This window comes from Coenobita brevimanus, chromosome 71 (assembly GCF_032717465.1).
Source record: "Coenobita brevimanus isolate Jiangsu-jjx chromosome 71, ASM3271746v2, whole genome shotgun sequence".
Lineage (NCBI taxonomy): Eukaryota > Metazoa > Arthropoda > Malacostraca > Decapoda > Coenobitidae > Coenobita > Coenobita brevimanus.
In genome coordinates this window covers 4,319,627-4,346,249 of record NC_137024.1, presented here as the reverse complement: position 1 = coordinate 4,346,249, position 26,623 = coordinate 4,319,627, and the positions used below count along the sequence as shown (strand labels likewise).

The 26,623-nt window shown below is 39.7% G+C and overlaps 1 protein-coding gene across 2 annotated transcripts in view; it reads right to left on the bottom strand.

Annotated features, from left to right (window-relative positions):
- Positions 1-26,623, bottom strand: part of LOC145406571 (uncharacterized) — a 64,507-nt gene that overhangs the window by 3,565 nt on the left and 34,319 nt on the right. For both annotated transcript variants that reach the window (XM_080277647.1, XM_080277648.1), the window contains one exon: positions 7,011-7,712. In XM_080277647.1, the coding sequence (XP_080133773.1) occupies positions 7,011-7,712 (702 nt within the window). The remainder of the gene's footprint in view (positions 1-7,010; positions 7,713-26,623) is intronic.

Below are 26,623 nucleotides of genomic sequence, written 5' to 3'. Positions count from 1 at the left end.
TTGGGGACAAGAAACAGGGTCTTGATGTGTCCATCTTTGCTACACAACTTGGATGACGAGGGGTGACCTGGAGCATTATCCAGCAGGAGAACTGCCCTGACATCCTCTGGCTTGATCCCATACTTTGCCTGGTGCTGCCTTGCTGCAGGATCAAAAGAACTGAGGAACCACTCTTCCATGATTTCCTGGTTGAACCAGGCTGAAGGAGCCCCATGATACTCCACTGGTAGTTTCGTCACAAAGTCCTTGAGGGCCCTTGGTTTACAACTCTTCCCCACTACCACTGGCTTGAGTCTGTGTGAGTCGTCAGCATTAGCACAAGCCAGAATCGAGAGGCGCTCCTTCAGTGTTTTGTGCCCTGAAGTGCTGCTGATTTCCTTCGAGGCCTAGGTATTTTTGGGTAGGGCACGCCAGAATAGCCCAGTCTCACCTGTGTTATAAATCTGGAACTCGTGCAGCCTTTCTTCTTCAATCAGTTGACGCAGCTTCTTAACAAAGGGGTCCACAGCAATAGTATCAACACTCAGAAGTTCCCCTATGATGGCACGGTTCACTATGCTGTGATGCTGCCTGAATCGCCACAGCCATCCACCACTGCACTTGAAATCGGAAATTCCAAGGTGAGCTAAAAGCCGTTCTGCAGCACGCTGAATGTCAATGCCTCGTACAGAAACACCCTCAGCTCGTTCCTGCATATACCACTTGTAAACCACATCATCCAAGTTCTCGTGCTGGACTTTCCTTGACCGATAAATATATTTATCCTTTCTTCCACCTTCGATTTTCTTCACTGCCTCCCTCACACGGTCCTTGCCCTTCAGAATGTCATGAAAAGTCGATCTTTTCAGGTCTTACTGTGCCGTGAGTTGTGCTCGCATGACTCCTCTTTCATGAGCCTCGATCACAGCTAATTTCTCAGCCAGACTCAGGCTCTTATATTTCCCCTTACCAGGGGAAGTAGAAGGCACACTTGTATCCTTGGAAGCCATCATGATGCTATAAACTAAGGCTGAGGGGCAACAAAGTTCATGAATTCAGTAATAATTGAAGGATGGAGACCACTAAGAGCAAATCTGTTATGGAGTGAGACTCGGGCTGAACTGAGCAGCGTGGCGACTGTTTGGCGGGAATTCCCCGACTGGAACACGTGTTCCGATCTGTCTCGCTTAATTTGATTTTTATCCGAATTAAAAGTATTTGTCTGGTGGTCAAAAATGGCCGAATTAACCAATTTCCGAATCATTCGGGTTCGAATTAGAAAGAGTTTACTCCTCAATGACAAAAGTGATGTGACATGATGCAGCTAGTTTTAGACCAAAGCTCAAAGTTGCAACTACACAGTTCTCCTGTCATGATCACGCCATGCCAGCTAGTTGGTGAGCTATTTAAAAAGTTCAGGTTCTTTTTGGACAGACCTAGTATTGTCAGTTCTGCATTTTAAATAATTTACAGAATGTTATTATGTTACACGACACTTTGCAGTATCAGTACCATCATCTCCAGTAGGGCTGGGGTAGTCAGTGTCTACATAAACAGTGCCTTAAGAAAAATCTTAACAGTATAAAAGATTTTATCACCTTGATATCTTAAGCTACCAGAGTCTTGCCCTGCCTTCAAAAGATGAACTCATTATTACACCACAATGACTATAGTCTGCATTTATTTACAGGACCAGGATGAACTAAAGGGGAAAGTGACGGAGAAAATATGTAACTTATATAGAAATTCACACAAAGAGCTCACAGGGTCTTATACCTATGGGGCTCACCAATTTCCATCTAGCCTTAATTACAATTTCCTATAAGCATTATCTGTACATGATGTACAAATGGCACATTATGAGCAATTTAGCAACTTACTATAAAAAAATGAGAAAAAAAAAAAAATGTAGATACACATTTGACCATTCTCTTATCAAACCTTTCAATCCCCAAATACAGTACACATATTTAAAATTATCTTACTTCTCATATACACAGTATATACATCTACAAACCAGATATTTCAAGCCACACGCATATTAACTCAATTTAAAAAACATGGTAAAGTAGTGAACAAACAGAAGATTCAATAGACAAAGGGCAAACAGAAACAGCAGATGTGCAGTATATTACAGTAGCAGCTTTAAAAAAGATGACAAGACACTGAAAGTAGAAATAATGAAGGTCATATCGCATTTCTATTTGCAAATCTCTCTCTGATGGCAAAATGTCCTCTTCAGCTGGAATTGGTCTATTTAAAACAGATTCAAAATGCTCTTTCCACCTGCCTTTTAAATCCAAATCATTAGTCATCAAGATACAACTTCTATCTCTTACAGGTATTTCCTTTCTTCTCATTTCAGTTGCAATTAACTCCTTTATAGCCAGATATGCTGCTCTTGCATTCCATCTGTCATTTTTACTTAATTTCTGTGTCTGTTGCCTTTTCATCATATAGCCTCCTCTTATCACGTCTAATGAGTCTTTTTTCTTCAGAATGTAAACTCCAGTATTTTGCTCTAAGAACCTCAACTACCAAGCCATCAACATGTTGAGCTTCACTTCTTAATTTCGTCTCTTTTCTTTTCTGAATTGCATCCCATGTTTTATCTGATATCCACTTTTTCCTTTTCACCTTTCCCTTTTTCTTAATAGCAACCTTAGCACTCTCATCCAAAACCTCTTTCACCTCTCTCCACATTTGATTATTATCATTGTCTTCAGATTCCAGCATAGTCTGCAGGACTAGAAACCTGTTCCTACATTCCCACCGTAAACTTTTCCTTCATATTCTAATAATTTTTCAGCTCATCAGTATCATATTAATTACCTTCTGTACAATTACCATTAACATTTAAGTTTTATTTTAATCTCTGACACAAACTGATGATCACTACCTATATCTATCCCCTTCCTTACACAAACATCTTGCAAATAACTCCTATGTCTTCTGCTAATTGCAATGTGGTCAATCTGGTTACAATACTTACCACATGGAAAAATCCAAGTAATTTTATGTATTGCTCTATGCTCAAATTTGGTTCCACCAATCACAAGGTCATTTGCCGAACAGAAAGCTTCTGAATTGCAGCCCATTTTCGTTCCTTATATCAACATACTCCTTACCTGTACAATCTTTAAAGCCATCCCTACAACTATGAACAATCGCACTGAAATCAGCAATGCAAACGAACACATCATGTCTTGCAACTCTGTTCATTGCACCCTGCAACTTCTCATAAAGCTCATCCTTCATTTCATCAGCAGCAGCATTTGTCGGAGCATACCCAACTACCATATTGATACTACCACGGTCAGATATTAACAAGCATAAAGCAAGTGTTCATTAACTGGCTCAAACACACACAGTGCCTTGCAACTATCTCTACTCACCAGTAATCCTACCCCATGGTAATGATTTCCATCACTCCTACCTGACACCAACAAAGTAATACCAGCTTCCAAATTCATTTTATCAATTCCAAGCAATCTTGTTTCTATAAGAGCACAAATATCTACACTCTATTCCTCGAACATTGACATGAGTTCTTCCATTTTACCAGCCTGATTGAGAGTTCGAACATGATAAATTCTTATTCTTAGGGTTCTTTTTGGATGCATAAACTTATTTCAACACCATGGAATTCTTTGCACCCCCTGCCCACTTAAGGGCTGCACAGAACTGAGGGCCATTGCTTCAGTAACAGAGTTCAAGATTTCTTAGACAGAAAAATATTTCACCCTGGAGCCGATGCCAGCAGCTCGCAGGAACCAGACAGTGGGAAGAGTAAAATAAATAAACAAAAAAACTTCAACACAGCACGTTAGGGCAGAGAAGGTACAAGGAAAAGATTGACAGCAAAAAGAATGTAGATAAAAGTACCTTTTTTATCACCTCTTACAAGCAGGGAATACTGTGGCAGTATTCTATCCTCCCTTCCCCAGGAGGAACACAATATGCTACCAAGTATATAATATACATATACTGTATACTATATTCTGTATATACAGTATATATGAAACATGTATCAGACAGAGCCAGGATTCCAGGGGTTTGAATGAGGAGTGAATGGAAGCGTAGCCCATTAACCCCTAACTACCGACTGACAAGTATCACTGTCACGATTCAGGGCGTGGAGACCCGCTGGCTGATGGCACATACCGCAAGCACGTTCCCACCACCCTTTTAACTCGCAGCCATTTTCTGTGGCAACCATAGGGTAGGTAGGTACCCAAGGTACCCCACCCTTTTAACTCGCAGCCATTTTCTATGGCAACCATAGGGTAACAAGGTACCCCACTGATGCACGGCTCGGTCTGTTCATGGCACTGGTAGAGTGTAGAGCGGTCTTTCTTATCCTCCTCGTCCGATTCCATCCCTCCATGCACAGGGCCGATTGCATCATTGGCCCCTGCAAATGATCTGCCCTTACTGCCAGGGAAAGGGCTCAGTAACTAAGCAGGTGTGTGGGAAATTGTAAATAGTAAACAAGTATGCACGTGTGTTTTTTTTATACATAAGTGAAATGTAAGATACTGTATTATAAGTTATATCTAGTAAGTGTTATGATGAAAGTGTTTTATAATAAGTTTTACAAGTGCACTGCAGTAAGTGCTACCGTTTATGGTTATTTGTGAGACAATGATTGGAAATACCTTGAGTAACCCTATCTAGTACAATGAAAGAAAACCAAAAGAGCATGGGAGGGAAAGAAAATGACCTAATTGGCTGTAAGTTTTTTCCCTCGTTACTCAGAAAATAATGTTGATCATGTGAGCATTGGCGTATTTGTAATGTGAAGTACAAAAAAATGTAAGTTGTTTTTAACATTAGCAACATTTTCACGTTGCCCCTGGTTAGTACAAATTAGTTAATTTCTGTACCTCATGCTCAACCATAATGCATGATACAGCCAGAGCATTTACTTCTCAAAGTGCAATTACCCGTAATTGTGATGTCAAGTGCAAATATAAGTGCCATAGTAGAGGTAAATTATTATAACTGATGCAAGAAATGAGTACAGAAAAGAAAGAGCTATTCCTTTCCCATACATCTGTGAGGCATAGTGGCGCTATGAAACAGGCAGAAAACCCTATGGGGAGCCGCTTGGAAGGGGTGATGACTCATCTTTACGACGGTGAGTAGTGTCAAAAAAATTATTCAAATATTCCCAGAGGCCGGGCAGTGTTACAATCACCACTCCGGTCAGTGCTGCCAATACTAACCAGTGAGTCCAAGGTCAATGGCAGTGGTGCACTACCGGATTAGCCTGCCAAAGCACAGAAAATCAGTCATCTTTAACATAACCTTACTCATCGACGGTACCACCTGGAGACGTCGCGATCTTTCACTTGAAAGAGGAAGAGTTGGTGAGTCTTATGTACACTTAATTTTTTCCTCTAGCTATAATATTTTGGCAGATATTAGGGTGTGAAGTAAGGGTAGTTTTCCCAAAATCTAGGAAATTCCTAGCAAGGAGGAGTGGGCAATGGCGGAAAACCCCCAGCAGATAAGGGTTAAACTGGGCAAACTTGGGCTGTCTAAAAGTTGCTAATCACCCTGCCCTAGGGTGGGAAAGGAGATGATGATGATGATGATGATATACTATAAACTTTAAGCATTCCTAACAAAACATTCTTTGTAAATATTCTACAACATTTTAAACGCTACAGTACAGTACACCTATGGTAACATTCCAGGACATGTTACTGCAGTTCCACGGCTGATGCCACAGAATGCACTATTTTCCCCCTCACTGTTTGAATGCCTGCACATGCTTCACATGATGTGGCAAGACTTATTTTGTCTCCTGTCAAACTCAGAAAGCAAGGTGACGCTTCTCACATTGTCAGTATCATACTTTTTGTCCAAAAAATAAATTCATTAATTTAACAGAGAGAGGGAGGGGGGGGGGTCATCCTTCTGCCTCTTGTCTGTCACCACAAAAGGCTGGCAGTCAACCAATTTATCTCATTCTCTTTATACCATGTACATATACAGTATGTATTAAAAAATCTTTTAGCTTTTCCACCTGACACACTGAACTGGCCCATTGCATCATTAAAAGGTATGTACCATGCTTTTCATTTAAAGCACCGAACACAAACAGTACAACTCATAATAATGTGCTCTATCACATGAACCTGCTGGTTCAGAAACTTCTGTTTACCTTACATACATTCTTAGAAGCTGTATATGAAATTATAAGACCCACCTTCATCATCTCAAACTCTGAACTCTGCATTCTTATCCAGTGAGCTTTTACATAAGTAGTAACATCTCACAGATAATAATAGCTAATCTTTTACTATCCTTTGGACAGCCCTGAAGGCCCAGGAGAGTAAAATGGTCTAAGCCTAAGATACTGCAGTACCAGTCATAGTTGTAAGAGACCACCTAACATTCCTGGCAGTGTTTAGATAACAGAAAAACCTCCAGCCACCTCTTGGATACAAACCACAGTGTCTTAATGTACGCTCTCTTGCAACCCTGAACTTCTAACAACCATGCCACCGAGACAGTATTACACAAAGTAACTAATTCCTCCCTATCACCAGAATTCTTAATACGATAATTCTTAACCCCTTTCAAGAGTGCTTACACCTGACCTTACGTGTCACACCTCCCTTGTCATCCATAGTTTCCCTTCATTTCTGCTTCATACAATGCTATAACTTATCTTCCTTAGCTGAATGCATTCGCCAGTGTACCCTTTTCTACTTGATAATGAAAGATGGCTTAACAAGGGACGCCTCAAGGAGGGTATACCAAGGTCTACCGGGCCTAAGACAAAACTTTATCAGCCTACACTATGAGATATGAGATTGCACAAAACATCAGAGTGGAGAAATGATTAAATTATTACTCTCAATAAGTAAATAACTACCACATGCATATAATGATATATTAACTTATTCTTTTACTCGAAGAAGATGATTTCTTGTAATCTCCAGAGATTATTTCCTTTAAGCTAAAAGAATACTGTGACAGTTTAGATCTCTATATGATACTGACTGTAACCAACCTACCTGCTTGGGGGTTTCCAACTCTGAATCTGTGCTAAGACCTTGTCAATTTCCTTCTCATTGAGCTTCTTTTCATTCTCAACTACTGCTACGCGCCGTTCATACTCCTCCCGTAGCTTCTGTATGCGATCTTCAAATTGCAGGTTCTTGTTGTTCAGCTCCAGCAAATACTGAGTAAGTTCCTTCAGGCTCTTCCTGGGTCTATTAGCTGAACCATCATCAGTTTCCTCTGTATTATCACCAAGAACAACCTGATTACTATTATCTGCACCCTGTGCATTCTCTGCTGCCTCAGCACTAAAGGGCATCACTATGACATTCTCTTCTGGCTCCTGCTTGATTCTGGTCCTGCTGCTAGTCTCAGTCACAGCCAAGGGATCAGGCTGAGATAATGGGTCCTCCATAGTAGGGTCTGACTGTGAGTAGACAGTTGTGGGTACCACAGTCATAGGAATAACTGGAGTAACATCATCATCTTGTCGCTCCTGTTTGATCCCCCGCAGCATCGATGTGATACTGTTCTTCTTTCTTCCACCAGTCTTCCCAGTATTTCGCTTGCGTTTCTTGTTCGCTGTATTAGTAGCATCCCCAGCAGGGGGATTTGCTGGGGGTGCTGCAGGGCTCCATTCACTGTCAGACACCACCACATCATTTTCTTCTCCTCCTAGCCAGTCCTCCTCCTCGCTTTGGCCCTCGTTGCTTCTCCTGACAACATAACATGAATCAGCAAATACAAAAATATTGCACTACACCACAACAGCTCAATATCATGCACCTACATTCTACAGTGCAAAACATACTGAAATGCACTGCATATTTACTATTGCCAGTGTTTCTGTGCACCAAAATCAAACAACATACAAAATGTATTTCTCTGTTTTGAACAGTGCCAAATTATTTTATCAGTGCTAATACCATACTCTCTACTGACTATTTGCTAAATTATCTTCATATCTCTGTCTCTATGGGGGCTTAACACCCAGATCCACAACAGAATGGCTGAACAATTTATACAGCTTGCTTCACTCACAATGAAGGTACTCTCTACACACTGTTTAGTATACTCTTATCTAACATGGCGAGTTACAGCTCTGAATACACCATTTCACTTATTATAAAAAATATGCTTGGAGACTTAAAATGTATCCTATGTGTATCTTCTCTAATAGGCATAGTAATGTTTGTAGGAAATCAGGTTTGGTTTATACGGAGCTTGAAATGACTACCGTAATAACGGGAAAGTCATGTCAACCATAATTATTTTCTCTATGAACTATTGTCAACCAAAGTTGAATAATATGCTAAGATACCATAAGCATTTTGTGTGTGGAAGAATTATACTCACACACTGAAACTGTATTTATTGTAAGGAAGTAGGTTCACTTTATGTTTCTGCATGGAATTCTGTCAAGTCTGTTGTCAAAAATATTTAAAATGCTTGAACATGAACTCAAAATTCTTTCCTTCCTTCTGGCACCTTGCCAAAAACTTTTCTTCTTCCTGCTTCCCTTCTCTTTTCCAATCTTATGGTTCTGTATTTGTAGCTGTTTTTTTTCTAATGACAAGGAAGAATTTGCCACACAAACTTTTGCCTCCAATTCCACTTTGGACAATTCTGATACTATTCCTCCATCTCCTCCCCCCTCTGACTTTCTCATGCCTATCATTAGAATTTCTTCAAAAGATGTACTTTCTCCCCTCACTGACTTCAACATTAATCAGAATGTATGGTCCAGACGGGATCTTTGTTCACAACAACTGTTTCCACGCTCACACCCTGCCTAAGAAAACTATTCCATTCCTGTCTGTTAACTTGTGCCTTTCCTTCCTGCTGCATGAACGGTGACTGCTTCCAACCCTGTAGTTATTGCCCCATTGTTTTAATATTTTGATTTCTGAAATACCTGAACCTGTCCTGAACAGGAAGATTCCGAAGCACCATTCTTCTCTAATTTTCTTCAGGCTTTCAGTAATCTGCCCTTCAGGGCTTTGGCAAAACCTTAGCCATTACACTTAATATCTAAAAAGGCTTTCAGTCAAGTCTGGCATACAACTTTAATTTCCAAACTGCCCGTTTAACAGATTCTATCCTTCTACTGTACCTAGGACTATTTCTAGCTCCCTTTCTGGTGCTGTTGAACAAAGTCACTGTTTTTCTAAAAATATCAAGTGATGTTCTTTGGGTTATGTCCTGTCACCAACTCTCCTTTTTCTATTCATCAATGACCTTCTGAGCCACACATTTAGTCCTATCCACTCCTATGCTGTACACTCCATGCAAGGGGATGCAACTGCAAATTCATGCTGGGACAGGAACCCTGCATCCTGTGAGAAGCACCTTGGTAACCCTGGCAGGCACAATCTCCCATGTGGGGACAACTGCTCCCTATGCCATTTTTTACAAAAGGGAAATGACTGGCAGTCACTTCTCTCCCCACAACTGCCAGATACAATAAGAACAATCCTAGGCCCCAAACATGATATATCTTCCCAGTTTGCTTCCTATTCATCACAGACACAAAACAAAGACATGGCTTTGTTCACAGCAACTCTTGCAGCGAATGAGTCGACACCGCATGTAGTACACTTAAAAGCACCAGATAACCAAATACCTATGTGACAGGTGACACATCCATAAACACTCCTCTGGTCACACCAAACAATTACCCTCACCCCCTCCAAAAACCTTCTTACTGTACTTGCACTACTTTCATTATCTATATTCAACAATTCCAAAAAATGTTCCCTCCATCTGCTCATCTCTCCCTTCTCACTAACATTCTGCCATTTTTATCTTTCACCGCTCTACTAGTGTACTTCCCTTATCACCCTGCCTTACATTCTTGACCTCCTTCCAAAAGTTTCTTACATACCCTTCATTTTACACTCAGATTTCTCCCAAACTCCACATCCATTCCCATCACACTATCCCATTAGTCTCTTCTGCTCTCTCCTCTTCTCTACACACAGCTCTTTTGTTTTTCTCTCTCTCCACATTCCCCATTTCTCTACTTCTCATCCAGTCACTATATGTTTTCTTTCTCTTTCATACCTTGTCTTTAATCTTCATTTCACCATGTTGTCCCTTCACCTCCTCATGATTTCCCTTTACCTGACACAATATTTCACAAGCTGTACAGATTTCTTCTTTGAATATCTTACATACATGCCTTCCACCTCCTCCATCTACTCCAAATCACATCTACTTGGATGTTCCTCTACTTCTCTCTTACTAGTATTGTCACTGCTCTGCTCTTCTCTGCATACAACTCTTTTCCACCCCTCCAAATACTCCGTTCTTCTACTTCCCATCCAGTCACTCTACTTTCTATTGCTCTTTCACAGCTCACTTCCCCTCTTCATTCTACCATGCTGTTCTTTCACTCCCATAGATCTTTTCTTCACCCCCAGACAGTACCTCACACGCTACACAGATTTCTTCTGTTAATATCTTGCATGCATTTCACCACCTCCATCTCCTCCAAATCATATCTGCCCAGTCACTAGTCCACTTCTCATGTATTCTACCTTTTTTCTTTCATTCCCCAGCTTTTCTGTTCTCTTTGCAAGAACTGCTTCCTCCTGTCTTTCACTACCTCTGTTCACCCAATGCTTTTGCAGCTCTATATTAGACAGAACAATGTAGTGGTCAGATAGTTTGCTCTCCCACTCGTCTCCAACACTGATCTCATTCGACCATCCACACACACACAAATCAGTCTTATATTCATCCAGCCTACCACCCATTCTCTTCATCACACACCATTTATAGCAGTGCATCATTTTGTGCTTAAAGTATTGGCTGTTCCCATCCCCTTCCCTGTACAAATGTCCATCAGGACAGTACCATTTCCATCCACTTCACAGGGTAACACCTCACTGACCAATCACCTCATCTACTCCAATATATCCCGCTTTACCACTCATATCTCCAGTCAAAACACATTTCTTCCTAAAATCTCCATGCATGCTTCTACATTCCCCAGAACTCATCTTTCAACACAATATTTATTCACATCAATTCATCAAACCAATGTCAATTCTAATTATTCTTTCTTATCTTCAGCTCCAGTTAAATTTAAATTTACCTATTTCTCCAATCAATTGTAATTCAGTTCACAACTGACCCCATGCCTAGTGTTCAGTTATATAAATCTCCTTCAGCTCTCTCCCTATCCAGTGAAGTGGGTGGACTGTGTGAGATGGGCAGCTTCAGCCTGCAGTCCACCATATTCATAATCAGATGAGCCTGGGGTCAAAACATCATTTGTAACAGGCATGAATGTGAATCAGCAGAGCTGATAATGGATGGCCTTAAACGACTTTGTGTAGACCATTACATATGTCAGCCGAGGAACTAAACGTGTAAAGGAGGGTTGCTTCTCCTACATTCTGGCATTGTCCTGCTGGGGCAAGTTATAGTAAGCATAAACACAGTAACTCAATGCACACAGTTATGCAGGAAGTTAACTTGACCATTCACAGGCTGTCTGACACTTCTTACCAACTTTCCACAGCATGTGGAGAGTTCATCTTGTGTGTTGCTTATTGGGGGGGAGGGGAAGTATGATAAAATATTTTTTTTAGCGTTTAATCTCAATACTGCAGAAAAGATGGTACAAATCCTCTGGAGAATATAACAAGATGTAAACAAGACTACAGTGGGAGTCAGTAGTGCAGTGACAAGGGAAAAAAAACAAAAAAACTGTAAAACCATGAAAACTGTTATACAGAAGGGTTTAATTGAGAAGATACCACAAAGTGAACTTGCAGGTAAAAAAATATAACATACTGGTGCATACTTCAATCAAATTAAAGACCTAGTGGTTGACGTGACTGGTGAAGAAACTAGTGGAAGTGCTGATACAGTGACAGTCTTCATATAAAAGAGAACTGTACAAAGCATACAAAAAACATCACCCGACTGAAACTGCATCAACAACGATCCATACTGACACTTGCAGTAGGATGTCCTCTCTCTTGATCTTGTTTCATCTGTCTTCAGCTTCTGACCTGGCAGATCTTGAACTACTACTCAGTGATTTGCATTTTTACAGTGTACATGATGATGCCCTTCAGCTCCTTACATCATAACTACTGGACAAACCTCAGACAGTAGTAACAAACTACACCTGTGCAGATGCAGTTCCCCTTCTGTTTAGAGTCCCACAGGGATCAGGTCTAAGCCCAGTTCTATTTAAGAGATATACAAGTAGTCTGATATCCCTGTCTGACACACATGATGTAGCATATCCCTTTTATGCTGGAAAAATGCAAGTAAAGTTGACAAATATTAATGATACAAAGAATAAATTAAAATCTCTAAACCTCTGACTTCAAAAATCTGAATGGCAATGATCAGACAAGATGAATGATAGCAAAAGCAACATCATTATAATTCGAGGAAACAAAAAGGGTAATTACACTGAGAATACAGGGACTCTTAATACTGATGAGTCACAATTTCATTCAGTGAGGTTTCTTCAAAATTTGGGTGTATATTTAACCAAATATTAATTCCAAAGGAAGAACATCATCACCAGGTTATAAGAAACTGTAACTTGCACATCAGAAACACACTTAATGATGGTTTACACAATGATCTGTCTCATGTCAACTATAGTAATGCATAATTGATTAGGTTTCCAAATAATCTACAAGCAAACCTCGGCTTAACAATGCAAATGAATAAGTAAACACCCACTGCTAGGCGTTATATTGTAAACTGGGGCTGATATGACATGTAAAATACTGTACTGTATAGTGATGCATTTCTGGGCCTTAGTTTCCCCCCCCCCCCAACCAAGTCCTAAACCCAACCAAATGAGCCCAAAAAAAGTTTAAAGCCAATCTAAATGGCCTAACAGCTGTAAAAGAAGCTAACCTAAGTCTAAAACCAGTTCCCATCTCGCTTGTACCCAGTCAAGGTCACTGGAGAGTGTGATTTCCAACATGTATTCAAACTCAGTAGAGACAAAGCAGCAGCATTGTACTGTATACAGTGCAATCCCACCATCAGACGGTCCCAGTACAAATAAATAAACATCTGTTATGCACAATAATAATGCACGAATGCCACAGACTTGTCCACGGTCCGAACTGTTGAGAGAGAATTGTTGATATTTTGATGGGGAATTCTCTTGATGGGGAATGCGATCGATGATGCAATTGGGATAGTCTATTCAACAGCCCCTCTTTATGTCGTTTTAGTTACTGTTCTCGTTGCTGAGCTTCTTTATTTTCTTGTCTTATTATAAAACATTTATTTAGGAATTCCATTGTACTTTCAAAGCATTTTCCCTTGAACAGCCAGAATATAAACACACAATTTACTGATGTCACAGTTTTCATCAATGCAGGAAATACTGTATTTACTCTTTAAGACTTTTATAATTACAGTATTAATATTTGTTTAAAATTACTGTATTATTATGTATTCCATGATAGGTTAGATGTTCAATGGTCAAACACACAATATTCTTGGTTGAGTCATTTAGTTGTCCACACTGTTTTGTACCTCATCTGATGGGCGAGAATCCGTACCCCAAATGACAGTGTTCACTCCACCTAAGACTAAACCACATTAATCTAAGTCTAAAAACAGTTTATAAATCAACCTAAACACAAGACTTAAGTATACAATATCATCAAAATCGGTAAAAATAAAATCAATACCCATCGCAAAACTGAGGGTAGGCCTACAATAGGTAGGGTAGGGTGGTATTTCTACCCCCATTACTATTCTGGGGTATTGCATCTATGGGTATTGTAAATCGAGGTTTGCCTGTATTACAGAATGTTCAGTCTGTGTTAACAAAGCAACAAGGCTTAAGTTTGGTCTACCTCTAAGAACACACACGACCTCATTTCTAAATCAGCTACACTGGCTGCTGGTAAAAGTCAGAAGTCACAACTTTCAGGGCTCTTATGTTTGGCAAACTAAAGTATCTTCCTGAACTGCTAAAACCTGTCAGCATGCTATGGTATGATGATATAAAATAATGATGAATCTTTGTGCCTCAAGGGACCAAGAGCTGTTCGTCATGCATCTTTCTCTGACTGTTTTCCTGTGTGACTCCTTAGTTATATAAATGACTGCCATTAGCTATGAGAGACCTTCTGTTAAATCTTTTAAGGGGAAACTCAAAGCCTTTCTCTTTTAGAGAAACTGCAATCTTGAGAGAGGTATTTGATGGATGACTACATAGTTTAGTTGCTCACACTTCTGCAGGTGAGGTTTATTTTTACTGTATATCAGCAATGTCACAATCCTTGTTACTGTGAAGATGCATGCATGTTTTAAGTATTAATGAATTCCTTAGGAAGAACTGACTTTAAAAAATGTACATACCATATATTATTATTATTATTATTATTAATATGTGGTAGGTGGGGGCGCTCACCATCCACTCACTCGATGTAGTGCTGCTATCGGGTGTCTGCCCTTTCCTCTCTTCCATCCTTCTTTCCTTCCATCCTCTTCTGTTCTTTCCTTCATTCTTTCCATGTCCTTCTGCCTACGGGTGACTTTACACTCCCTCTTCTGTCTTTCTTTCCTTCATTCTTTCCTTTTCCTTCTGCCTGTGGGTGACTCTACACTAAGTGACAAGCCAAATGGTTTCCTGTACACCAGGAAACCATTTACTATGCTGGGTGGTAACCATATAGCCAAATTTTGGCACCTGGTGGTTTAGTGGGTAATTATTGCACTCCAGTCGGATTGAGCCGGTGAAGGTTTATATCCACGGAATGATTGGGGTTGATTGATCATGTAATGCCACTCAGGGATGAGTGAGGCTGGTCACTCTTATCTTAAATGTCGAGACCAACTGCCTAGCCCCAGGCTCCTACGCTCCTCATGGGGCAATGTAGGATTGGATGATGGATGGATGGATTATTATTATTATTATTATTATTATTATTATTATTATTATTATCTGCCATTAAATTATGATTAAGCTTTGGAATAACACTTGAACCACTTACACATAAATGAAGGGTAGGGTAAGTGCCTTGCCAATATCAAAGTACCCTGAATTACTTTCATCCATCCATCATCCAATCCTATGTTTTCCCATGAGGAGCGTAGGAGCCCAGGGCTAGGCAAGGTGGTCCTGACATTTAAGAGGAGAGTGACCAGCCTTATTCATTCCTGAGTGGAATTACAAGAGCAATAAGCACCAACCACCCCTTAGATATAAACCTGTACTGGCTCAATCCGAAAGGAACGACTTAATTACTCATTTTGTACTGTAATTATGTAAATTTACTGAATAATGCTATCTCTGTTGTGACCCCTGACTTGAATCTGGTCAACTGCAAGCCAAGGTTGCCCTCATCCCTGCAGTCCACCACCCTTCTCTGAGGGAACAGGGAGTTAGTTTAGGGATGTTTGTATTACATAACTAACCACCATTTGAAGGTGTTCCTCACCAACATCAAGGAGAGTTTTGAGTAGATGGTTTGCCTCATTGGATAATTCACCAAAATCGCTACTTCAGTAAAACCTGGGCCCTAATGACATTTTATTGAAACAATTTCAATGAACATGCAAACTGTGCCAGATATTGGGTTCAATGTCTCTAAGGCAGGCCACTCTTATGCTATAATTTGCAATGGATTACCATCTTAACTTGCATTTTAAGTGACACAATTTGCCAAACCAAAATAACACTAATTTTAGCATTTTTTCCAATACCAAACCAAATACAATACCAATTCTTACTCTCGATATTGACATACTGGATGTGAAGGGAAGAATTATTACTGTGCCTTTTATTAACTATTTCATTCATTGTCCAGCCTGATTCTGTGTGAAAGTTTTATTATCTTAACACTGTTTTGCACCCTAATAAAGAATGGTCTTACTGAAAACCATTGAAGGTTAAGAACAATGAGGTAAAAAAAAAAAAAAAGAAAGCAAACCTTCAAGCCCACAAGCAGTGAGCTGAGAGTGAGGCATACTGGGTCTACTGCACAGGCAATGTGTGAGTGTGGGGGCCATGTGGTTTCATGTACATAACAGGCAAACTCCAATTTACGATACCCCTAGATGCGACACTCCGGAGTAGCGATGGGGGTAAAAATACCACTCTACCCCGCCTGTTGTAGGCTTACCCCCAGTTTTGTAATGAGTTTTTATTTTTTTATCGATTTTGATGATATTTTACAGTTAAATTTTGTGTTTAGGTCGATTTATAAATTGTTCTTAGACTTAGATTAATATGTTTGTCATTGGTGGAGTGAACACTTCACTTGGGATATGGATTCTCGACCCTCAGACAAGGTACAAAACAGTGTGGACAACTAGGCGACTTAACAAAGAATATTTCGTGTTTGACCCTTGAACTGTCATCTAACCTATCGTGGAATACATAATAATTTTAATTATTAATAATTATGAAAACTTAAAAAGTAAATATTTAATGCACTGATGAAAACTGTGACATCGATAAAGCATGTGTTTACATTCGGGCTGTTCCAATGAAAAACACTTTGAAAATACAAAGGAACTTCTAAATAAATGTTGGAAAATAAGATAGAAGAAAATAAAGGAGCTCATCAACCAGAACAGTAGCTGAAGCGACATTAAGAGGGGCTGTTGAAAAGGCTATCCTGATTGCATCATCGATGGCATTCTCTGTCAAGAGAATTCCCGGTCAAAACATCAACTATTCTCCGTCACAACAATCCACACCTTGGACCGATTCAACGTCATTCATTATTATTATACATAATAGATGTTTATTTAATTGTCCCGGGACCGTCTGATGGTGGCATTGTACACAATGCTGCTGCTTCTTCTCTACCTAGTTTGAATATGAGTCAGAGATCGCATTCTCCAGTGACCTTGACTTGGTACAAGTGAGACTGACAATGGTTTTAGGCTGGTTAGCTTCATTTACAGCTGTTAGGCCATTTGGATTGGCTTTAAACTTTTTTTGGACTCACCTGGGTGGGTTTAGGGCTTGGCTGGGGGCAAAACCCATGGCTCAAAAACAAATCCCTACACTTTACGTTAAATCTACCCCAAAATACGATACCCCACCTAGCGATGGCGTTTTACTTAACCAACTGCACTGCTAAACCAGGGTATGCCTGTAGTGTATATACATAAGCTGCTGACATGAGTGCGAACACGGCCATTAGTTCTTACATTACAGTATTTAGTCATAATATTTTAGTCACCCTTCTCAACTTCATCTAAAAGTAGCCCCTAATATTTCTAAAGCTTTTGACAGAGTGTGGCACTGTTCTCTGCTGCACAAACTCCCCTGCTGAGGACCAACGTCTTTGGTTTCTCTGATTTCCTCGTATCTAAGCGACAGAAAGACGAGTAAAGTTAATGCCGTATATACCAATTTCCACTCAACTGATGCCAGCATGCCACAAGGATCAGTTCTGGGTCCAACCCTATTCCTAATTCATACTGATGATCTCTTATCTGTCACCCATAATCCCATCCTGTCATTTGCAGATGATTCAACACTTCACAGTTCATTCACACTTAAACACCCATTCGCAAAGCTTAATATCTCTAACTCACAACTCCGTACAACCATCTCCATAAATCAAGATTTACCTAAGATCACTGAATAGGGACAAAATAACTTAGTCTCATTTAACGCTAGTAAAACCATATATATGCAATACAATTTACTAATAGACAGACACTGCCAGATTCCTATATTACCTTCCACTAATATTCCTATCTCAAAGAGTATTGAAATTCTCGGCGTTTCACTTCACAGTGCCCTCAGCTTGACCTCTCAGATCACATCACTTGCTGAAACTGCCTCAAAAAAAACTTTGATTACTGTACAGAGTTTGTAGCTCCTTCACTGAAGAGCAGTTAGCTATAGTTTATAAAAGTCATGTGCACTCTCAGCTGGAATATTGCTCAACCTTGTGGAATGGATGTAGAGATTGCACTAAAACAACTACAAATTTCAGAACAAAGTTGTTAGGATTATTAATAAACCTGCTATTACAAATAAACTACCTCTCCTACATGTACAAAGGAATGTTGCCACCCTTGCATTATTTTACAATACTTTTATGGCAAATGCTGAGACAAAGTTGCATCCATTGTGCCACCTCTCCATGCCCTCATGACTGGAGTGTCACACTGCCATATTGCCCTCATGACTGGAGTGTCACACTGCCATATTGCCCTCATGACTGGAGTGTCACACTGCCATATTGCCCTCATGACTGGAGTGTCACACTGCCATATTGCAAAACTTCCGCCTATCAGAAACCTTTTATTCCCCGAACTGCATCTCTCTGGAACTCGCTTCCCCAGAGTTGTATCCTCACAAACTTCAACCTGCAGCTGTTCAAGTCCAACCGTTACAGATTTTTTTTATGAATGGAGGACACCAGTAGTCTGGTGTATGGATTATTCTTTCTTTTTTATTTCATTTGTTTTTCCTTCCTCGGATATAAAAAAAAAAAAAAAAAAAAATACTGCATGTATTAAGACGGTAGTAAATAGTAGCAATACTGTACAGGGACAGCAACTCAAGCTGAGGAGACAAACAACACCTGGCAACTTTGTTTAAGCTCTGCTTAATTTCATTGAAAAGTCTAACTTACAGATCTTGCCACTGCTACTTAATTAATGCATTTTACAAGGTTTGCAAATCTGCAGTCATGTCAAACGAAAGACAGAATCCAAGAGAGAACGTGAACATCTTCTGATGGTGTGTATGGATGGGGGATCATATGTAAGCTAGTGCTTGTGTGAGTAAATGATGCCCAGCTCTCAATTTAACTCCACATCAAATATTTTGCATGGCAGGCAACCTGGATCAAACGGCATTGCTCATTTAAACCAGAGAAACATCAACGCCTAACTATTCAAGATTAATAAAGACAGACTTGACTGAATACCATCTTAAAATCTACTGTAGAAAAGCATGACTTTTTAGTGCGTATAATGTGAACCATTGCAGTATACTACACATCCTACGTATGTGGCTGACATACAATGCACTTAGCAGTTCATGCTTTATTTTAACCCCTATGAGCTGGGTAATGGGATATGCTGACACAATTTGGATGGACGGAGGCCAACAAGTGTCAGCATTTGTCACAAGTGCATGCCCGTCATAGTTTGAACTGGATCATGTTTGATCTCGCCACCAAAGAGTAGGGAGAGACTGCCATCAGCACACACATGCATGCTTCAGTCAGTCCTGTGACTTTGGCAGGTGCAGAATGATGTTTTCTGAGAGCTCCTGATCCAATTCCATTTCCACATCACACTGACCCCTTGTCTCATCCAACCCTGCCGAAGCCTCTGCCCAAAGATACTAGGAAAGGGCTCAGTGGTAGTGCTGTACGGCATGCCTTGAATGTCACCGTGTCTAGTTTATCTAGCAGTGGAGAAGTTATCTCAATGAGAGCAAAGCCAAAGTCAAGGCCACGCATACAAATATGAAGAAATCGCGCTTCAAGCACCACAAGTTACTAATCTTCTCGTCCTTCCTCATCGACTTAATCACCAGCAGACCTAGGGGATGGTTTCATTTGCAAGAAGAGTTGGTGAGTAATATGGTCTTTAATCTGTTTTCCTAACTGCTATACTTTCCCTGATATGAAGGTTGAAAACATACTATTTTGGGGAAACTGTCCATAGTGAGAGGACGACAGTGCTATATATCACACGGCGTCTAGGGGTTAAGGGACAATCCTTGACTACTAATGAGTTACATTCAATCTCGGAGATTAAAGGAAGTATATTTTTACCACTACAGTACTTCCTTAACATCCACGGGGGTTAGGTAACAGAGACACCTGTGTTAAAAATCCGCGGATATCTGCTGCCCCCCTTAAAAACACCCCTGGACCCCCCATTTCCCTACATAAAGATAAACACTATGTGCATGTTTACAACCACTTTATTTAATACCAAAACACTAAAAAAGTTAAAAATAATGAATACTACTGGATGGCCGCTTCTGACTACTCATCCCAGCTACCTCCTCCAGCCTCCACATCATCGACACTGCCGACAACAAAGCAAATGTTCCATGAGTAAAAGCACCCCCCATTTCCTATGTACTGTACATGTACTCTCCACAATGCAGATCTGCCGAATCTTGGCTTCTGTAGATACCTTAACCCTTTGGCTGCAGCAGCTGTGATGACAACGTACTGACTGTGCTCATTGCAAAGAAATAGGAAAAAATATTGTGTTTCAACTTGTGTTTTAACCCACATATCGTTAATACTGAGCGCTAAAATTTTTGTCAGACGAACATCAATCTTTCTACTATCGTTTGCAACAAATTGCATTTCCGTAGGCACTCCAAGCATGGACAACGATTTGAGAAAATACAAGGTGTTTTGACTTTCTGACGCAAGAAATAGCCCAGGGAAGCGGAAATTTCCACCAAACAGCAAGATTTTTTCTATACAAAATAGGGTTAAAACCACATTACCTCATCACAGTAATTACAACAATAACAAAAATAAAACACTTCTAGCCAGTCTCCCATGATTTTGTTACGATATTCCAGTGTTTTTCGTTAGACTTTAGCGAAACAGTAACGATGTGAGGAAAATCATTATAAGTTTTATTAAACTTCATGAATGACTTTTATAACCACTTACTTTTATAAAGCTTATTGATATAATGTCATGAATCATTTCATAGCACATGCACAGTTAGCAATCACAAAAATATTCGCTAATGCGCTTAGCATCACGACTTCTCTGATTATCACAAATATATCACTAAATCACTTGTATTTTATCACAGTAATTCACAGTATATATATATATATAAAACAGCACTTTCAGCCACTCTCATACAATTTCAGTGTGAGTCGGGTGCATACCACTTCGTATTATTTAAGAGACAGGGGAGAGGCAGCAAACCAGTTTAGACCAGCTCATCGAGGACATGTGTACACATGTGCGTGTAAGTATGTATACTATTATTTAATACTAGGATAATTGAGGCATCTGGCACTAGAAATAGAAATAATTATCAGTGTTTAAAAGTTTAACCCCTAAAGTTGGAGTCATTCATCCACTAAATGAATTTTTCTCCATAAGTTATGTGTATCAATTCCTGCGATATCAAATAGTGCACGCTCGCACATCCACCATACAGGTGCGTTAACTGGGACCAAGGTGTCTTTACAAACAATACAGTAATAAGGGCAAGCTATAAAATCTGTTAAAATTTCCACTTTAACTGTCCTAGGCGATGGGAGGAGGGTCATCAGGCGTTTCAGATTTCCAATTAGCCAATGACGGAGGATCTTACATACAAAGCTCTGGTATGACCAACCAATCACGGAGCTTTTCCCTTGTATCAGTTGGTCAACACAACAAAGCCCTTCACCGCCAAGACTGCAAAGGAGAACGTGGAAGAATAGAAATACTGTACTCCCAGCCCGTCCTAACTTTCCCCAGACGGATTAATGGCATTAATAAATGAAGTAGCCAAAAGGAAGAGTGTTATATTTGATTCACTGGATAATGCCATCACTATAACAGCCGTGAACTGTGCCTTGGATAATGACACATTTGCAATTAACAGTGTCAGCAGAGTTCAACAATATATATAAAAGGCTTTAGTGACTCCGGCCCCAGTACTGTACCCACCTGCGGATATTTAAAACCCTGTATGTTATATCCACCTGCGGATCTTTAAAACCGTGTATGTCAAAAACGCAGATGTTAAGGGATGACTATAGATAATCTCTACCGGCTGGTCCACCTGTAGCTGCTAATGACCAATATGTTACCGACTAATGTTGTTTCACTTAACGGCTAATGGCCAGCTGACCAAGATTTTATGTGCTCTACTTTTCTGTATAAACGCTGAGTTTCATTATTTGGGTACTGACCAGAAGCTTACCAATGTTATGCATTTCATATATCGTTCACTGCCAAGATTTAGCTTCAATTTTTATAAGTTAAAATGTTGTGTTTACTATTTGTCTAATATCAGTGTTATATACTTTTATGAAAAAAAAAAATATATATGTATGAGCTTTATGCTACGTTTTTTATCTGGCCAATGGTGAAGATATTACATCCAAGTATTAATGTATCATAATAACCTTGTAGGTTATTTGGGATAGTCACACTCAAGTAATCCTTCCTTCGATCACCAAATCCTAAGCTGCCCAAAGAGAAGCATAGGAGCCTGGGGCTAGGCAGTTGGTCTCGACATTTAAGATGAGGGTGACCAGCCTCACTCATCCCTGAGTGGCAATGCATGAGTAATAAATCCCAACCATTGCTTGGATATAAACTTTCACCAGCTCAATCCGACTGGAGTGCAACAATTACCCACTAAACCAACAGGCGCCAAAATTTAGTTATGTGGTTACCACCCAGCATAGTAAATGGTTTCCTGGTGTACAGGATATCATTTGGCTTGTCAATCTGTGTAGAGTCACTTACAGGCAGAAGGCACTCAAGTAATCACTTTTAGTAATTCACTCTCACTTCTACATTCTCGATCCCAAACTCCCATTCTATCTTTTACCCATCCATTTACTTTTCACACTCACCCACTCACAACCTAACATTTTCTTGCTTGCACAACCAAAGTCATTCATTCATAACCCATGCAAACATTTATACTCCATTTCTCATTCTCTCTTATTTTCCCCTCTTACATACTCCCCCTCAATACTGTACTGAATTTCACTCACCCTCTCTTATACCAGTACTCATTCTAAGTCCTTAACTTGTGCTCCCTCAAACTCATTCATCAGCATGGAATTTCTATCACTCAATTTTTTTTTTACTTTGGGCCTTAAATTCAATAAATTAACTCACCCACTTTATAACACTCACTTATTCTCTCACCCAGTGTCACTTACACACTCAAACACAAGTTCTCCTTCACTTTTTACACTGCTGTAATTCATTCACTCACCCTCAGTCATTTAATTTCACACCAATTACTATACCAGTATTCTCTCACTTGCTCATGTTTATTCTTATTCACAAAAACACACACACATATATATGAAGTTTGGCACAATCAGGCATACAGTTATGTAATTTCAGAAAAGAAAAAAATTTATATTCACAGCCCAGGATTCCTTTGAATAATTTCCAGCACTGCTCAATATTTCTGCTTAATAGTACAAAATTTAAAACAAGTGTAAACTTGTTTCAAGTTTTAGAGTATAAACTGTTTGGATGTTCACAATACACAGGTCAGCAACTGTCAATCAGTAGCAACATTGCTGTTGTGACATTACAATTCTCAGCTAACTTGTTTGCTATGGCCAGCACTGAAACTATTCGAACTTGCAAGCTTACACAACTACAGCATATTTCAGTTTTTCAGTACCTGGCCTATGTGCTGTCATTCTTCACTACATTCTATAACTAACTTTGACCCAGGTCTCAGCCCAGGTCAAAGGTAGGCTCCGCATAAGTAATATGCAAGTAATTTCCTTGGGCAAATCTTTTGGTATAATTAAGTTTCAATATATCAAAGTAACAATTATGGTTAATACAAAACACACACATATTTGGATTTCTTTTAATCAACCCTTACACACAAAATCCTTAAATCTATTAATCACAGTAATTACTCACCGTTCTATCAACAAATCATTATCACTAAGGATATGGTTTCCTGGTATTCTCTGTTCCTCAGGCAAATCAGCTGGTATATATTGCGTGATGTTGCCAAAACTAGCTCCTTGCTGTGGATCTTCAGAACCCTCCTTATCAATAAGGTTTCTTCTGCCTCTTGCTGCTCTTCTTTTTTGTTGATAACTGTAATCAAGTGCAGACTTCCGTCTTTTTCCCATTTCGTAATGGTTTGCCTAAAAACAGTACAGCTGTAATTAAAACCCAATCAAAAAATATTACAGCTACCATCCACCAGTGTATGGTTCCAGTCACTTTGTCCTCCAATATTGCATAATACATTAGTACTGGTTAAAGCTAGTATAATGATAAAAGTAACAAAGGAAGGTAGTCTCTCCTTAAAATTTATTAATCTCTAATTACTATAATTCTAGTATAAATATATCAAATTTATCAAGAGCTAAGCAATGCATGGGTTAGGCTAGTATTTAACACAATAGGAAAGTAAGCTACATAATGCCACAGCTGTACCAATTGTATTTGCCCAGTTAATATAATCTGTGTGGTGAAAATTGTCTCCAAAATGCACATTTATTAATACTGCTTAAAATGAGCAAAGCTACTTTTGTAGCCATAAGGTTCAATAAAAACTAAATAACCCTTCAGTCATTTGAAGCAAATATTGTACATGTATTTGTTATCCAGAATACATATTTAATACACAGGTACAGTCAACTCGCTTAAATCACGGGTTTGTTAGTCACGGTCCTCTAATTCATGGTGCTCTTCTAGCCAAACTGTGATCATTTCGTACATCACGGTAACCAATTTAACAAATCTGATAGCCGCGGTTGCTGTTCCAAGTGACTCATTTCCAAGGAGTTTTCCAGGTGGAAGCATCAATGACGCTAGTCCCAGCTGGAAGCCAATCATGTTCAAGCATGACAAGTCAATCATAGCACTTCCCACCCACACCTAGCATCATGCAGGCACACTAGTCCATCCTGTTGTCCCCACTACTACCACACTCGCCACGTGATGAGAAGCCACAGTGTGCCTCAAACCTCGGAACCCCTCCTCCTCCTTTCCCTCCCCTCATCCACTTAAGTGGTGTCATCTATCAGAGTTAGGTAAGAACCTTCCAATATTTTCATGCCCATTGAATACATGCACTACCTACTGTTCTGAAAGGGTGTTAGTGTTCAATGGTGACTAATCGAATGTATGTATGGTGGTAGGGGGCAACTTTGCCGCGAGGTTAGACAACTAAAATAACCACAAATTACCCAAGTTAATTGCATACCAATACTGTACAGATACTAAAAACAAACAATTTAAAACATTTTAATCTGACAATTTTTCCTTAGCTGTTTGAATCTGCCACAGTATAAATCCCCAAAACATAAACATAACCATCCCCATGCATGCGCGCTTAGTTTTGACGGGTAAGGTGGTGGTTATGGCATTATGGCAAGTGCTAATTTTCTATGGAATACCATAGACAAAAAATCACAAATTTTAAGGTGTGTTAAGAGCTGTACACAAAATACTCCCACCCTTAACTACAAATATATATTACCATAATCGTTCAAGGCAGTCTTCAAAAAGCTCACCCTCAACACCAAAGAGAAGAATCCTACATTAGCAATCACCTAAACGTGCAGAATATATATACTGTAATATTATTCATGGAGCCTTTGTTCACTGTCTTGTATATGTTACAGGGAATTTGTGCAACCAGTGATTATATGAAATGTATAGGGAATTCGTGAAATGGGTTTAAATTAGGATGGGTTAATTAAGGCTGCAGTTAGGTTAGGCTGGGATTATCTTGGTTAAGTTTAGGTTAGATTAGGCTAATTTACTGTATATAAACACTTCACATAACTTGGCATTCATATAAATTACCCTAACCACTCTAACCTAAACTTAACCTAATTATCCCAGCCTAACCTAAACACAGCCTAAATTAACCTAACCTTAATTGATTCATCCTAATTTAAACTTATTTCACAAATTCCCTTGGGATTTCATGAAATCACTGGTTACACAAATTCCCTGTAACATATACATGCTTAGATCACAAGTGAACTGGACTGTGGTTGCCAATTTCCAACCACCCAAAAACAACAACCTCTCTCTAATCCAACTCTTGACACCAGAAACCATGTGTCCCACAACCTATCCTCTACCTCAAGTAACCCAGCTGGGGGGACATATGTTGACACAACTACTGTACTAAGGTAACACTGTCCACCAACCACTTAAAGGTCATGAGTGCCCCCCCCCCCTTGAATCATTAGTCTTCCCTTGTATACCACACACTTTAGCAATGTTTTCGTGAGGCTTTCAGATCGGTCAAGACCGGTCAGAACTAGTCCCATGGCTGTTCTGGCAAGAGTTTCAGAAAACTCAGACCAGTGAAGACTGGTCTCAAGTATTCCTGCCCCAGAGCCAGGACTGGGTTTACCCAGCAAGGACAGCGAGGGGCGTTGCGTGCCCAGGGTAAGCAGATGATATGGTAAAAATGGCCGACAAAAGTGAAAGTTAAATATTATTCATTCATCCATCCATCACCCAATCCTACGTTGCCCCATGAGGAGCATAGGAGCCCAGGGCTAGGCAGTTGGTCCTGATATTTAAGATGAGAGTGACCAACCTCACTCATCCCTGAGTGGCATTACGTGAGCAATAAACCCCAACCACCCCTTGGATATAAACCTTCACCGGCTCAATCCGATTGGAGCACAATAATTACCCACTAAACCACCAGGTGACAAAATTTGGTTCTAAAAATGGAATTTCACACAAATAACAGTCAACAGTGACATAGGACAGTGATATAAATGTAGATGAAACTTGAAATGAATACTTGTTTAAGCCTGAATGGAAAAAAGATTATTATTGTTGAAGCAAGCTAATAAACCCGGAGGAAAATTCAAATTTCGTGTCTCAGTGGATTATTATAAGGTTTGGACGGCACTGACAACTATTTCCCAGTAATAGTTCCTTAAGGACGAGTACTGAATCCTTTG